This window comes from Arachis ipaensis, chromosome B5, assembly GCF_059453495.1.
Source record: "Arachis ipaensis isolate K30076 ecotype BB chromosome B5, ASM5945349v1, whole genome shotgun sequence".
NCBI lineage: Eukaryota > Viridiplantae > Streptophyta > Magnoliopsida > Fabales > Fabaceae > Arachis > Arachis ipaensis.
Genome location: NC_142440.1, coordinates 160,643 through 175,558, shown reverse-complemented (window position 1 = coordinate 175,558; position 14,916 = coordinate 160,643). Strand labels below are relative to the sequence as shown.

General features: G+C 32.3%; 2 protein-coding genes across 3 annotated transcripts; both read right to left on the bottom strand.

Moving 5' to 3' along the window:
• Nucleotides 1-587: 587 nt before the first annotated feature.
• Nucleotides 588-4,379, bottom strand: GEM (GRAM domain family protein). 2 transcript variants are annotated; one of them, XR_015883717.1, is made up of 5 exons: nt 3,889-4,368; nt 3,698-3,799; nt 2,726-2,997; nt 2,352-2,512; nt 588-1,138 (listed from the first exon to the last, which is right to left on the bottom strand). XR_015883717.1 is itself a non-coding variant. In XM_021122703.2 (4 exons), exons 1-4 carry the CDS (start codon nt 4,187-4,189, stop codon nt 950-952), a joined length of 864 nt encoding a protein of 287 aa, XP_020978362.1. In that variant the 5' UTR covers nt 4,190-4,379; the 3' UTR covers nt 588-949. The 2 variants fall into 2 exon arrangements, 1 of the variants encoding a protein (XP_020978362.1); XM_021122703.2 differs by lacking the exon at nt 2,352-2,512 and having other exon boundaries at nt 3,889-4,379.
• A 4,497-nt stretch (nt 4,380-8,876) lies between these two features.
• Nucleotides 8,877-11,661, bottom strand: LOC107641599 (uncharacterized). Its single transcript, XM_016345082.3, has 6 exons — nt 11,324-11,661; nt 11,124-11,222; nt 10,782-10,823; nt 10,057-10,201; nt 9,466-9,567; nt 8,877-9,174 (listed from the first exon to the last, which is right to left on the bottom strand). The coding sequence occupies exons 1-6, from the start codon at nt 11,546-11,548 to the stop codon at nt 9,074-9,076; spliced, it is 714 nt and encodes a 237-aa protein (XP_016200568.1). The 5' UTR covers nt 11,549-11,661; the 3' UTR covers nt 8,877-9,073.
• Nucleotides 11,662-14,916: the final 3,255 nt, after the last annotated feature.

The following is a 14,916-nucleotide window of genomic DNA, read 5'->3' as shown; positions in this document are numbered from 1 at the left end:
AGTCTCTGTTCTTAAAATTCTAGTATTTCAGTACTTTCAAAAAATGAGGACACAAAAAACTGAAATTTTTAGAAACAGAGACTAAAATTTTAATAACATTTTATACCTAAAATATCCCTATTTCAATTAATTAATTCTAACTTTATATTTTGTATAAATTAAATTAAAATTTCATTTTTATTTCAGTCTCTGTCTCCCACTTTACACTAAATATAATACTAAGATTTATTTCAATCTCTATCCTTCAATTTCGATCTCTCTTTCAAACGCTACCTAAGAAACTAAAATACGATTGTCTGAATGATTAAAAATGTGTAGAATTCTACACTACTCTTCTTATGAGTAGGGAAATATATTAAACCATATATTTTAGGTAAGTATTTAATCAATATATAAGAATGTCTCCTAATTTTATTAAGGTGTATTTTTTTGTCTTGCACTACAGAGACTTACTACACACTAGAAAGGGTTCTATATTCCATTTCTAAGATCTAAACCCTGGTGCAACTAGGTAAAAGGCCTACAACTATGCTTAACATCCTAGTTCGAAGAGTTATGCTATGCATCCTATAATGATGATAAGCAATAACAAGGCCCGAATACGAGAGGGTTTTCTTCTTTTTTTTCCAAGGGGGGGATAAGGGAAATTACATTGACACATACTGATTAGAATTCCATAAAATAATAAATAAAATTGTAAAATAGTTATCTAAACTACTCTAACGGATCGATCCCCTTAAATGATCCACTCATCCAGACACAAAACCTGTGGTTTAGTTAACAATAACATCAACAAAATTGGCAAAACTTTGAATGGTGCCAAATGCATTTATCAACAGCTACACAAAAAGAAAAAAAAATAAAAGAAAAAAGAATCCACCAACCTATTACTCTTGTAACAACATGCACATGTAATGTGAATGAAAGTCTAAATATTACAGACAGACCATTATTCAGATTGCAATCTGCTGGCTTCAAACAAGTTTTGCAAGCATTCAACAGCACCTTCATAGTTTAAGAAGCCCATATACCAAAATTCATGATTGTCAGCAGAAATCACCTGGATGTACTTTTCAGAGGGATTGACTCGGCTTGCCGAAGGATTAACCGCTTTTAGCTGATGTAATGGGATGACTACCTACAGATATTACAACAAATCAATAAAAAAAGAATGAACAAATGGCGAGAAAATGATTTAAGATCAATCAAATTTAACAGCAAAAAAAAAAAAAAAAATGTAAGTTACATAGATTTCTTATTTTGTCACTTCACTTCTCAATCACTTAGGGACTTTGGGCATCGCATAATACCCAAGTCCCTAACAATACACCGCCTTTGGAGAGCTAACATCCATGGCCACTTCACTCTATCGACACTAGCCACTTTGCCACCAGCTATCAGTATTTACCTTAATCCAGTCTATAGGTATCCCGCTCCATGACGCTGGCAAGCGAGGCTCTAATACTATTGTTAAATATCTAAAGAGAGTTGGAAACCTCACCCTAAAAGCTAGCTGTTAAAGGAGAACTATTCTTCTTAAATACAAGATCAAGCATCCCATACTCCTCAATCTATACCATTGTTAAGTATCTAAAATAAGTGGGAAACCACACCCTAAAAACTAGCTATTAAAGGAGAAGAACTATTCTTAAATATAACATCAAACATCCCATACTACTCAATCTAAGACTTTGGGCACCCCATAATACCCGAGTCCCAAACACATGCTAATATAGGGCACTAGGTTAATACTTAATAATGAAGGCATTCAATTTCAGACACTTGGGGATATCTTTTATCAACCATTACATCATCAAACATTAGAAAATGCAGAAACAATCTTCCTGGAATCCCTTCACTATGAAACATATGAAGAATATTGATTCTTCCATATTAATTGATATATGTATTCAACAGTGTCCTAGATCAAATATGTTCCGTTTAAATAAATATGTTCCGTTTATTATTTGTTACATCACATTTACTTAAACATTTTTGTTTGTATAACAATTTGATCGTCATAAAATAATTATATCATTGTATAAGTAATTTGAAAGCATAGCCAGGATCAAGCTGAGACTTGAGCTCAAGTTTTAATCAACAGATACTTGGGCTTAAAGTCTCAAACTTGAAATCAGATTTGATATTTCCTGTCCAGTGGGAACTTGAACCCATGACCACCAGCCACCAAGTCACAAGGAAGTAAAGTTGTCATTGTTCCATGGCTCACATTTCCATGGATAGCTTATTTAATTAAACAAATTTTAAACTTGCCACTAAATTCAAAATCAGACCAGTACAAAAGACTGCCACTTGGCGGAATGAACAAACAGTTGAAAGTTAAACACAACCTTATTCCTGCAAGCAGTTGTTGAAAAGTTCAAATCAGTGAGTCTTTGAGCAGCACAACACAGGGTAATTAAATTTTGGTGCAAATGACACCTCAAAAGACAACTCTTAGTCTCTCCCCACCAAAGAAAAAACTCTTCTTATTTTCCCAGAACCAGAATAGCTGCATATGCAAGGTTAGTCATTGATTTTAATGAGCCTCCTAAGTTCCAAAAATCACCATTATCTGGAATTTGCATTCATTGTGGCTAATACCTTTAGATAAGTCCAATATAAATAGATATAGCTGCTTTCAATAACAAATACACAAGTCACCCAGACAGATTGAAAAAAATGGTTTATTTTTCAAATATTTATTTCTTTATTTAATAGGTACCTTATAATAGCTCCATTCTGTTTGATTGTCGGATTTATAGGAAAGAGGATTGTCACTACAATAAGCAAGTTTTGCAGTGGATATATACAAAATTCCCATTACTGGTCCGGCTGATGTGGATAGATAACATGCAAAAGAATTTTGAAGATGTTCCCCTGGAACTGTGTCAAAAGTACGTAGGAAAATTTTCTCGTAACCACCTTCTGCAAGTACCTTTGTTCCCTGGGCAATTCGTCCCACAGCAGCTTCAGTGAAACTTGGGTTTGTTTTTACTGATCACGACATAATTGAAAGAGGCCAGTCATGTTATGCTGGAGATTCAATGTCATCAAGAATGATAATAGGGACAAAAACAACAGAGACAGACAATCCACTAACTACAGTGACCATTAATACAGAAAAACTCAACAGACACTATGGTCACTCATGAAAATAGGAAAACATGTAGAAGTTATACATCAGCAAGAAAACACCACCTAAGCAAATGGGTATGGCACACTTATATGACAGCTGCGGAAAAAGATTCTCTAAAGAGTCTAAAGTGATAAAATAAGAGGTTAATCACAATTGAATTTGTAACCTTTATCATCGTGAGCCCCACTACCTAGATTCAAGGGTGATTAAACTTTCACTTTCTCACTTTAGAGGAACTTAATCCAACAATGCACCGCTGGGAACCTAAAAACACCTCAGTATTTCACTTTGGATGCAGGCTCACAATCGTTACCATGATCATACTTGATTCTACAACACTGTAATATTAGTTCCTACCGTTCTCCATAGTGACATGTAAAACAGAGTAAAATTTCCACAATATACCTAAATTTCTTCATGATGGTTCCAAATTCTCACAACAGGTCGCTCAAATTCCATGTTTCATCCTATAGAATCAACTAACCCTATTCCTTGGAAATAAAAACAACTAACAAAACACGAATTAAAAAGAAAAAGGAGAAAAAAAAACACACGTACAGTGCTGCCAAGTGTTTCCGGCAAGAGTCTCAGCCTTACGGGAAGCTTCTCCCACCTTCCTTCTCCACCTGCCAAGCACATTCCTAACGGTTTCCACCTTATCTGAAAATATACATGTATAACATTCAGAAACATTGTTCAAGGAGATAGAGGCACCGAAAATTCTAGAAGCAGCTGGCACAGTCACTCACCCGTGACGTTGAACGAAGAAGATGAAGAAAAGTAGGGATTGGAACGAGATTCCTCGGGACTCGACACGAAGGTTGATTCGGTCACCAAGTCAGGACTCCACCGCACCGACTTCTTGACGCTTCCCGGAGAAGCTGCGTGCTCAACAGATCCCTCCGTCGACCGCATCGATTCCGATCCCGACGAAACCGGTGGCTTTTCTGCGGTGGCCTCCTCGGAGCTCTTCGCGTTTCCGTTCAGGGAGTGAGCTGGTGGATCCTTCGGATCAGGTCGTCGGTCTTGTTCCAGCGTGGTTTGTTCCATCTTAGCGGAGCCTGGGGATTGAAGGGTAGCGCGTGAGCCGGCGCGTGTTGATTTTGGATTTGAACGCCTTCGTTGTGTGTTGAATTGGTAAAGAAGTACGGGTGTCTCTTTTGCTGAAAAGCAAAAACAAAAGAAAAGTAAAACAGAAAGAACTAATAAGAAGCTTCTAATTTTTTTTTTTTTTTAACAGAGAGAAGCTTCTACTTGAAAACTGGAACTTGTAAGTTGCAAACCGGGATTTGAGAAGGACATGATTGTAATTTCATTTAATTAAAATGTTACAAGAAATCATACCTTTTAGAACTTAAAACATGAGTTTTGGATTTTGGTGAAAGATTAATAAAATTATTAGAAATGTTAAACCACCAATTTTTTTTAATCAAATCTCGTCGGGTCAAATTTAACTAAGTGTGCTTCTTCAACATATATATATATATATATATATATATATATATATATATATATATATATATATATATATATATATATATATATATATTAATTATTATTACCATTATTTTTTCTTCGTCTTCTTCGTCATCTTTTTTCTTCTATTCTTCTTACTTTTTTCTCTATATTTGATTTGATCTTATTTTTTTCTTTTCTCCTTCTTTTATTATCATAGTTGCTATAGTCATCTTCTCTTGACTCTATTCCTATCCCTCATCTAAATTGTTGTCGCATAAAAGAAAGACGTGTTTTTATCCCCCCATTTTAGCATTGATCTTTGTTCCCAAAACTTCTCTTCTTGCTTCTATAACTGGCCTATTTTTTTCTTAATTGATTTCACTTGCTATTGTTGTTCTTTTCCTAACCTCTCTGCTTGCAACTCTTTTAACTTTTTCTTTAAATTTGTAATTGCCTTGTCTGCTCTTCTAAAAGTGTTCCTATTCCACTTTTGCAACTCTCTCCTGCAATTATCTCTTTTTCTAATAAACTTTTTTCATTCACCACTTATATGTTCATCAGTCCTCCAACTATTTTCTACCACATCATCAAAATCTTGATGATCCATCCAATAAGCTTCGAAGTTGAATCTACTTCTTCCTTTAGGCTCACATTCAAGCACTATTGGGCAATGATCTGAACTAATTGACGGGTGGGAGATGAGCTTCGCATTTGAAAAGATCTCTCTTTATTTCCAAGTTACTAATGCTCTGTCAAGTCTCTCCCTTATTATTATTCCTCTTCTTGGATTGCTAAACCATTTATATTTACTCGCTTTCAGCTCAATATCCATTAAGTTGTTCTTGTCGATAAACCTCCTAAATTCTTCTATTTCAATTTTATGCTTGGGTTGTAATCCTTCTTTTTCATCGTGAGATATAATATCATGAAAATTTTCAATACAATTGCGGTTCTCCTTTGTTTAAGTTCACATTTGAAAGCTCCATCCAGAATTTTCTCCTGTTTTTAAAAGTAGAATTACCATATATAAAGGTTACAATTCATTCTTTTTCCTTTCTATCATGCATAATTGCTCTAATATAATTATCACACCAGCTATAAATTTTAATATTTATATTAGTATTCCAAAATAAACAGAGGCCACTAAACAACCCCCGGGATTCAACACAAAATGAGTTACCAAAATAAAATATTCTTTTTATCCTATTGAATTTATCTAGCTTAGTTCTAGTTTCCATAAGAAAAATAACATCAGATTTTATCATTTTACACAGGCCCAAAAGTTCAGAAATCGTCGAGGTGGCTGCTAAACCTCGACAATTCCAACTTAGAATAGTCATGGTTGAGGTTGGGCCATGTTAAGGCCCGCCTCTTCAGCCATGTTATTCTCAACAGTCTGTGATTCAACGATTTTTTCTCACAAAGTTACCCTTACTTTGTTCTCCTCATTTTGTATTTTCAGCCTCTTTAATGCTTGATCCCCTTCATTTATGTGATTCCCATCTCCATGTTCATTGGTGATTAAGAGCATTTATTTGCTTTTTCTCTTTCTCTTTAGGTGTAACCCTCTTTCCATATTTAGCATCAGCTCAATTTTCCAGCCTGTCATTTCTTCTTTTTCAGCAACTTTTTTTTCCTCTTCTCCATCATCATCGCTAACAGCTCCACGTAGTACAGCTCTCTATCGTTATTGTTGTTCACCAGTCTTTCTTTACTAATAATTCGCTTTTTCTTCTGCTATCCTTAGTCTCTATACCTGCAATGCCAGCTCATAGTTTCTATGGGTTTGGGGATCTTAATTTTCATGTTGTTACTCCTCCTTGACTTCTCTTTGTTGCTTCCAAGGCTGCTGTCCTTTCTTGAGCTCCTAATTTCACCCTCTCTATTGCATTCCCATATATGCTTGAGTGTTTCTCCATTGGTGTGATACTCTGATATCTTTGCATTGGACTCTTGCATATTAAAATTTGGCTCCCCATTTTGGCTGTGTCTCTCGTACCTTCCTTCTTTTATTGGACTTTCCTGATTATTCTGATTCCCACACCTTCTTATCCAATTCTCTTGAGCATTTGTATTGACCCATTCTCTTATTTGCTGTTTCTTTTGGACCTCTGATGTGTTGTTAAGGCCTAGTTCTTGTTGGGCACTAATATCTCAATTTACACTCCCACTTATCATTTGTTCCATACTCTGAGACTGATACCCTAATTCTTCAATCACCCTTGAATTTTGTGCTTCCTTACTCTCTTCTTCTCCCTGATTTTTGGGAATATTGTCTCCTTTGTCATTCTCTCTCCAATTTTGCAGCTCCACGTTTCTATTGACTTCCCTGATTTTTTCACTCTCTTCTTCAGTCAGAATTTTTCCTTTTCTTTTCCTACCTACTCCAATCTCCTCCGTCCTCTGTCGATCCTCACTCCCCTTATCCTCTTGTTGTTTTTCACGCGCCTCCAACTCCTCTCCCATCTCCTCCTGACTGCTTTCTTTTGAAGTTCTCCAACTAGATTGTCCAATACTTCTGGCCTGTGAAACCGCTAGCCCTTAGTGTACCGTAATTTTTTCGGGTCCCACACCGCCACTGCCATCTCCTCCTTGCAATCTTTACTCCTATGTCCCAATCCGCCATAGTTTAGACAAAAGCAGTCTTGGAACCGTTCATATCTGAAATAAATCCAAGCTTTGGGCAGCTTCTCCCTTTCTAACCAAAATCCAGTAGGTAGTGGTTCAACTTTGTCAAGCGCTACTCTTATTTTCAGTCGGATTTCGCTAGGGAGACAATGGACTATTTGTACAATGTGTACAATGGGACGCAATGGGCTATTGAGTTACAAAATGAACATCTCCCATACTATCTAGAATAACCATCCGAGTATTAGCGATAATAAACATCTTCCCAAAAACTTAAACTGATTTTGGGGTTTACTAAGACTCGAACTTTTGACATTTCGGATCTAGCGCTTTAATACTATGCATGATACCACTCATCCCAAAAGTTTCAGCTAATGAGAAAAGGTAACACTAATAATTATATATCTAATACTCTCTAAACTTCCATTGTACACATTGTATAAATATTCCATTGGCTCCTCATACTTTTCCTTTTCAAAAATGTTCTCAACAAAGTATTGTTCCTCTTTGGATCTTCTACTTCACTAACCATACCCATCATATCTCCTATTATTTTTGTTGTTTCTTTCTCTATTAGCTCTAGGGGTAATCCATGCATCTGTACCCAAAACTCCATAAAATCATGCTTAACTTTAAGTATGGACTCACCTTCTAACCACTCCTACAGGTTCAAAAGTTGCCCCTTTATGCATCAGGGGCCCCCATTGAGAATCTGTTTGCCTCTTCTGATGTTCTCGAAAGCTAAATAACAAGGTGTTTCTTCCTACCTCTGAAATGGCGAATCCTTTTGGATTTTCCCATATGCCACTGATGGCATTCTTGCAAGCTTTTAAGTTCATCTCTTTGTTGCATATAAATTTGCCCACCAAGTTCAGACACTCTTCCATGTAGTGTTGATTTGTTTGTTTTTGAATTTTTATGGAGATACCTTTAATGGACTCCAAGCCAAACATTGTTTTCTCTAACTATTTTTTCTTTTGTGCTTTTTCTCGGATCAGGACAATGCTCTGCCTTTCTAAGTCACCTTATGGAGTATATTCTAGTGTATCCACTTGTTTTAAGAGATTTGTGACTCCTTTCCGGAGAAGAGCAAGCTCAGAGGACTCCCCTGTAGTGGGAGAATTCCAACTTTAAAGCTTCAAGTGTTGTATAATTGGACCCTTATATTGGGCTATCCGTATATTGGGCCTCATTCATTAGGCTTTTGTCAAAATAAGAGCATTGACTGTAATTCCAAAAGAAAAAAGCATTCACTGTATGTAATCGATAGCTAAGGAGATGCATCAGTATGAAGAAAATGGGCTATCACTGACAATATTCTATGTTTTTTTTTATTTTATTTTATAATTTATATTTTCATTGATTGATTGATAAACTATATACAATACAGTAGCATGTATTATAATGATAGACCGAAATATAAATACGACGGATATACTTTGTCTTAACTTAACTCAGTTAATTACATCAACAATATTTATGACTTTTAACCAGCGAGTTTTTCACAATTATTATTATTATTATTATTATTACATACGTTCATATCAAAGATAACGCAATTATTTTATCCACGTGCAAAGATGTACATAACTACATATACATGCATTTTTTTTTATTAACATTGTTGATACACTATATCAGAACAACTCTCTGAAAACTTCACTTTCCCGTTCTTATTCTTTTCTTATGTTTATTTGCATTTATTAAAATTTGAACTTCCAATATTGTCCTTATCAAATTGGACCAATTTTCAGTAATGAAATAAATGACATAACTACCTTTGATAAAAAAAAAATGAGTGGTTATAATAAATTTATAATAATAGTTTCTACAGATATTGTCCAAGTTTCAGAGAAGTGACAAGGGGCCAACGCGACGGTCCCTCACTACCATAGGAATCTTCTTAATATTCTCAATGAAACCTACCATAATTTCAAGACTCTTATCATCTGCAAATAAACAACAACCATCGGATCCAAATAAATAAATATAATATATAAATAAGAATTTGACTAACCAGTGTTTAAAGATAAAAGACACCTGCTAATGTTATTAATTATTTAAGAATTTTTTTTAAGTTGGATAACTTTAAAACTAGTTTAGTTTTATTTTTGTTGTTATAAACAAAAATGTTTCCATTTTTTTATATAACTCTATCAATCCATGAATGTATAGAATAAATTACAATCACGGTCATTATAATTATTAGTAGTCATTAAAAAAATGATACTAAAACTAACCAAGTTTGGGGATTGTGTGGCCTCTTGGATGACGAATGACAATAGGGTCTCTAAATGCTTGAAGCAAAGCTATGCTCTCTGGTTTCTGGAAATCCCATTCCCCTTCACAAAACATATCTTGTTATTAATAATACTAGTGGAATAATAGATATCAACATGTCTTAATACACCCTTTTTTTATTCAATGTGTATCATCTAATAATAGTAAAACGTAATATTAAAGAGACAATAACTGAAAATTATTTTATTTAATTTTATATCTATAATTTTATATATTTTATTGCATCTAATATATTACTCAATTATTCTGACGACAATTAATGAATATAAAAATAAATTAAGTAGTAATTAAAAAATATAAAATAAGATCATTTTTTACTATTTTAGGCTAATTCTTTATTATCTTCCAAATATTTTTAGTAATAAAAATACAATTAGTCAAAATATTAAGAATTTTACTTTGGTAATAAAAATTTTTTTGAATTCAAATTTTAGAAATAACAAACATACATTTCGCTTATGAATTTAAGACAAAAGTGTATTTTAAAAAAGAAAAGTTAGGTAGAGAAAATTAAAGATGAGAAAACCTACCTATAAAGTGGAGAGATGGGCAATCAATTGGATCTGAAAATGCATTGGAAGCCAGTTTAGGCATTTCATACTTGTTTCCACCAAACTTGGCTCCTGATATCAAAATCAAAAACTTGATCTTGTCTACCTTCGCAAGTGCTACTCCCTAAAGTTAATCAATTCAAATCAAATATAGCTCATCTTTAATTTAGATTACAGTCTAACCAGTAAGTATTTTAGAATGAATAAGAATAATGTTACATGATAAATAAAATTTATTATTTTTACTTAACATCTGACTAATAAAAATATTTTTATATTAAAATCTAAATCTTAAACCCTTAAATTCTAATAGTATAAATATAAAATATTAATCTAAAATATTGATTGATTTTAATAAAAAATATTAGTCTCTTAACATTTTTCTCCTGTAAAAGCTAAGCTTTACACTCTTCATTCAATACAATTCTACAAGATCTGTAAAAGCTAAGCTAAGCTTTACTTTTCTCTGTTTTTCATCACACAACCTCTTCCTGTCCAAGCTACTATCCATTCATTGTTCAATTCTAACATTTTTGGTGGGTGAAAAATTGTTCTTGAAGTCACATCTTGTCTTAATATAGGTATGTCTTTTTTTTTTAAACTACAAATAAACTTGTATACCTCAATATTTTTATACAATTCTAAGATAGTTATATGTGAAACAAGATCGATTAAGTATCACAAAATGGATGGAAGACAATTACCTGAGCTTGCATTCCAGGCAAAGCAGAAGCTACAAGTGCGCCCTGAGATCATTGCTTGGTTAATCAAATGGGAAGAAAAAGGAAAATTTAAGAGAAGGGGAGTACCATATATATACTGAACTTAATAATAATAAGAAGAATATTAGATATATAATTAGTTTCTGTGAATGATGATTATATGTCCAACAAATACTAGCTGTTACTTTATCTTTTTGACTTTTTGTCTTCAAGTCAACAATCCTAAAAGTACTAATTAAGTATTGAATGGTTTAAAAGCTGGAACTTTTCTCTTACAATTAAAGCACCTAAAGATCTCCGAAGAAATCATTAATCGAGGCTTACCTGAGAGAATCCAAGTAAACCATCAAAAGGGCCATTCTTTACCATGTAATCTTCAATGTATGCTACACATTCTTCGAAGTTGCTGACCAGTGAAAGATCCTGTATATGAATACATAAGCAACTATTATTAGCAACATGTCTTAGAACATTGAGTTAATTCATCGTCACTATTTCACTATAAAGTTTATAATAACAGTAACCTCGTTGGTTCGAAACCATTCATAGTAAGGAGGGTCGGAAACACCACCGACTGCGGATTTTGCATGTGCTGGAAACTTGCCATCGAGGAACACAAGTTGCAGCTTTTGTGTTACAATTTCTGGCCACCGTGACATTATTGATTTCTTGAGGATTTTACCACTGGTCCTGTATCCATGGAAGCAAAGGACTCGGGGGTTTCGTTGTTGGTTTTCATTATCTTCCATGTTGCTCCTATAACTTGCTTTCAGATTGATTTTTTTAGTTTAATTTATTTTTAATTTGATGCCTGTTACGTCCTTTTACCAAGGATTGTTTTTGGCCGAAAAAATTTAATATGGAAATAATATAGGAGATGTATGTGGTCCAAAATAGGATTGTGAGGTGGTGTTTTTAGGTATCATGGGCCTTCTCCTCGCACTATATAAAAAGGCTTTAAATTTATTTTATTACATCTCGTACTATTATTCAAGAAAGCTGTGCAACCAACTTTGGCGGTCCCGCAACGTGCTGGTATTCAAAGGAACTGATCCGTTACCTTATAACTCAGTCTTTGTTATGCATTATGAGTTATAACTCGGCGTTAATTATCATTCATTCTTTTGCTTGTAACTGACACATTCATTATCGACTTAATGACCATCATTTCTATCTTAATGACCAAACGGTCATAACATCAATTCTATTCATCAATTTTATGCTTATAAAAAGAACCTTCTATATCTAATCTCAATAATACATTCTATATTCATAGAATTATTATAAACACAACATAACACATGATAACTTTCATTTCATGTCTTACATTCTATATTCATAGAATTATTCTTATACTACCTCTTAAACACTTACTGACTTGAGTGTCGGAGTGTCTTTTGCAGGTACCCACCCCCTTATTCTCTCATTGCCGACGTATAACTCATCCTGACGAAAAACTTGAAGACATTCATCGACGGACGAGCTATACACCGGTCAACCTCAGCAAGAACAGGAACCAATGCAACAATTGAAGAGGAGATTGAGTGTGGGACAAAGGAATTTGAAGATTTTCTAAAGATAAACTCAAGAAACAAGGAATTAAGGGTAGTTGACTCTTCGTTGGCTCAATTAAGAGAGACTTAGGAGATGCCACCAATTAGAATTGTGAAAATTAATGTTAATGCATCAGCGCTAAGAAATGTGCATAGAGATGTGGGTGTGATTGCAAGGATTGAGATGGGCTTAATTTTGGAGGCAGCTAGCTGGGCTATATCCTTTCACTTAGAGGCCTCTGAGGCTGAGACATATGCAATCTATTTAGGAGCAGAATTTGCTCAATATTATTGTTTCAATGAAGTAATCATAGAGAGTGATAGCAATAAAGTAGTGAAAGCTCTTAAACAAAGAAAGCCAATAAATTCTTGTTTTAGAACATTTATTGCTAACACATTAAAGGAGGACTTAGATTATTTTCCTTTAGTCATGTCAAGAGAAATGAAAATAGAGTGGCTCATGAACTAATTAAGATGGCTCTTATAAATTCAAATTTTGTGTAGATGGAAGAGGCACCAAACCATATACAAAATCTATTCATGTTGGATGTTTTACCACCAATGGATTAAATCAAAACTCTTTTTTCTGTCAAAAAAAAAAAAAAACTGCGAGAAAAAAGGGTTTTACCCGCCTATCTCACATCATTCAAGAATCAAGAAACGTTTTAATTTTTTTTTTTTAAATAAGAAATCAAATAGTTAACTGCGAGAAACTTTTTTTTATTTCTAATAAAATAAATCAACAATGTTTTGACATAATATTTTCTTCCGTTAGTTAAGTGCGAGAAAATTATTATTTTATTGTGTAAAATACTAATATTATTTTCGAAAAAAATTAATTATTTTATAAAAAGAATGATTAAAATTAATATTTACTTCTTTATATAAAAGAATTAACTGAGTTTATGAAATGAGTTTATTTTCTTATACAAAAAAGTTACGTCACACAATGTATAAAGTCATTTAACAGTTATTATCGTTAAAAAAATTACTCAATTTATAGAAGGATAAAAATAACAATAAAACTTAATATTAATATGTACAGATGATTTATTAAAAAATTAAAATATATTTTTATCTATCGTATAAAAATTTATGTATATTTTTGTCTTTTTTTTTAGAAAATTTTTATCCATCTTTTTCTCCATTAGCAACCCGATAGTTAGAACAAGACAAAGAACGTGGGAAACGCGTAATGTATGTGTTCATTTTTTATTCATAGTTATCCACTTATCCTTTCTATAATTCTGGTCATGTTTGATTCAGTTTTTCCTTTTTGATTTTTTTTTAATCACAATTATGTTATGTTGTTTCGTATATTAATGTTCTAATATTACGCATCTTAATCTAGGGGCCGGGTGATCATTATCAGGATGGAAATTTTACTCTATATTTAGCCATTTAATCATGCAAATCATTATTTCAAATTTAACTGAAGATAGTGGCTGGTTGTGCTTTTATTTATAGTGAGTATTTTTATAAAGATATCTTCATAGGAAGATAATAATAACATTATAAATTGTTAAAAGATAATTTAATTAAATAGGTTCAATTAAATTATTTAACTATTTATAATATTATCTTTACATAAAAATATCTATAGATAGATAACCATATCTCTTATCATGTTTTTGTGGTGGCAAATCGTGTAACATGGTTTGTAAGTTTGTCTTGTAAATTCTAGGTGTTGCATTGGCACGTCTTCTAAGAGTGTTCTTCATGCTTTTTGAACTCCTTTTAAAAAAAATCTAAACATAGTTAATATAATTTGGTTAAAAGAAAAATATAGTTTAATTCACAGCATATATTAGCATTATTTTGATGAGTAATTTATAAATATTTTCATAATACTTAAAGAGTTAAAAAATGTACTTTAATAGAGTTAATTTGACTTAAATTTTTATAAAAAATAGTGCTAAAAAGATAATAATTTAAAATAATTTTATTTAACTTAACAGGTACAATTATATATAATATTATGTATTTATTTTAATCATAATTATTTAATACAAATAAAAGTCAAAAAGAGTAAATTATGACTTCCAGACATTTTCAGACAAGAATCTCACTAAAGAAGAAATTGCACATAATATAACTATATAAGCGTTATAGACACGGCAAGATTTTAACTAATGCAATAGAAGTATAGAACGCTTACCACTGGATCAAAAACGATAAATATTGATGGATGCAAATATGGTTTGTTGTAAATAAAAAATATTCTACAAACACAAAATATTAGATATTATTTTGTGTGTATATATATATATATATATATATATATATATATATATATATATATATATATATATATATATATATATATATATATATATATATATATATTTGTAATAAAATAATTATTCACCAAAATAATCAAATTTGACAAGCAAAATAATTAAATATATTATAACAAAATAATTAAATCTGTTATAACAGCATAATCAAACAATTTTATAGACACTGAATACATATTTTTATGTGATAGTTAATTAATTGGTGAGTGGTGACTTAAATTTGAATGTTTAGGTAACTTGATTCATCAATTCTTAATGGACCGGATA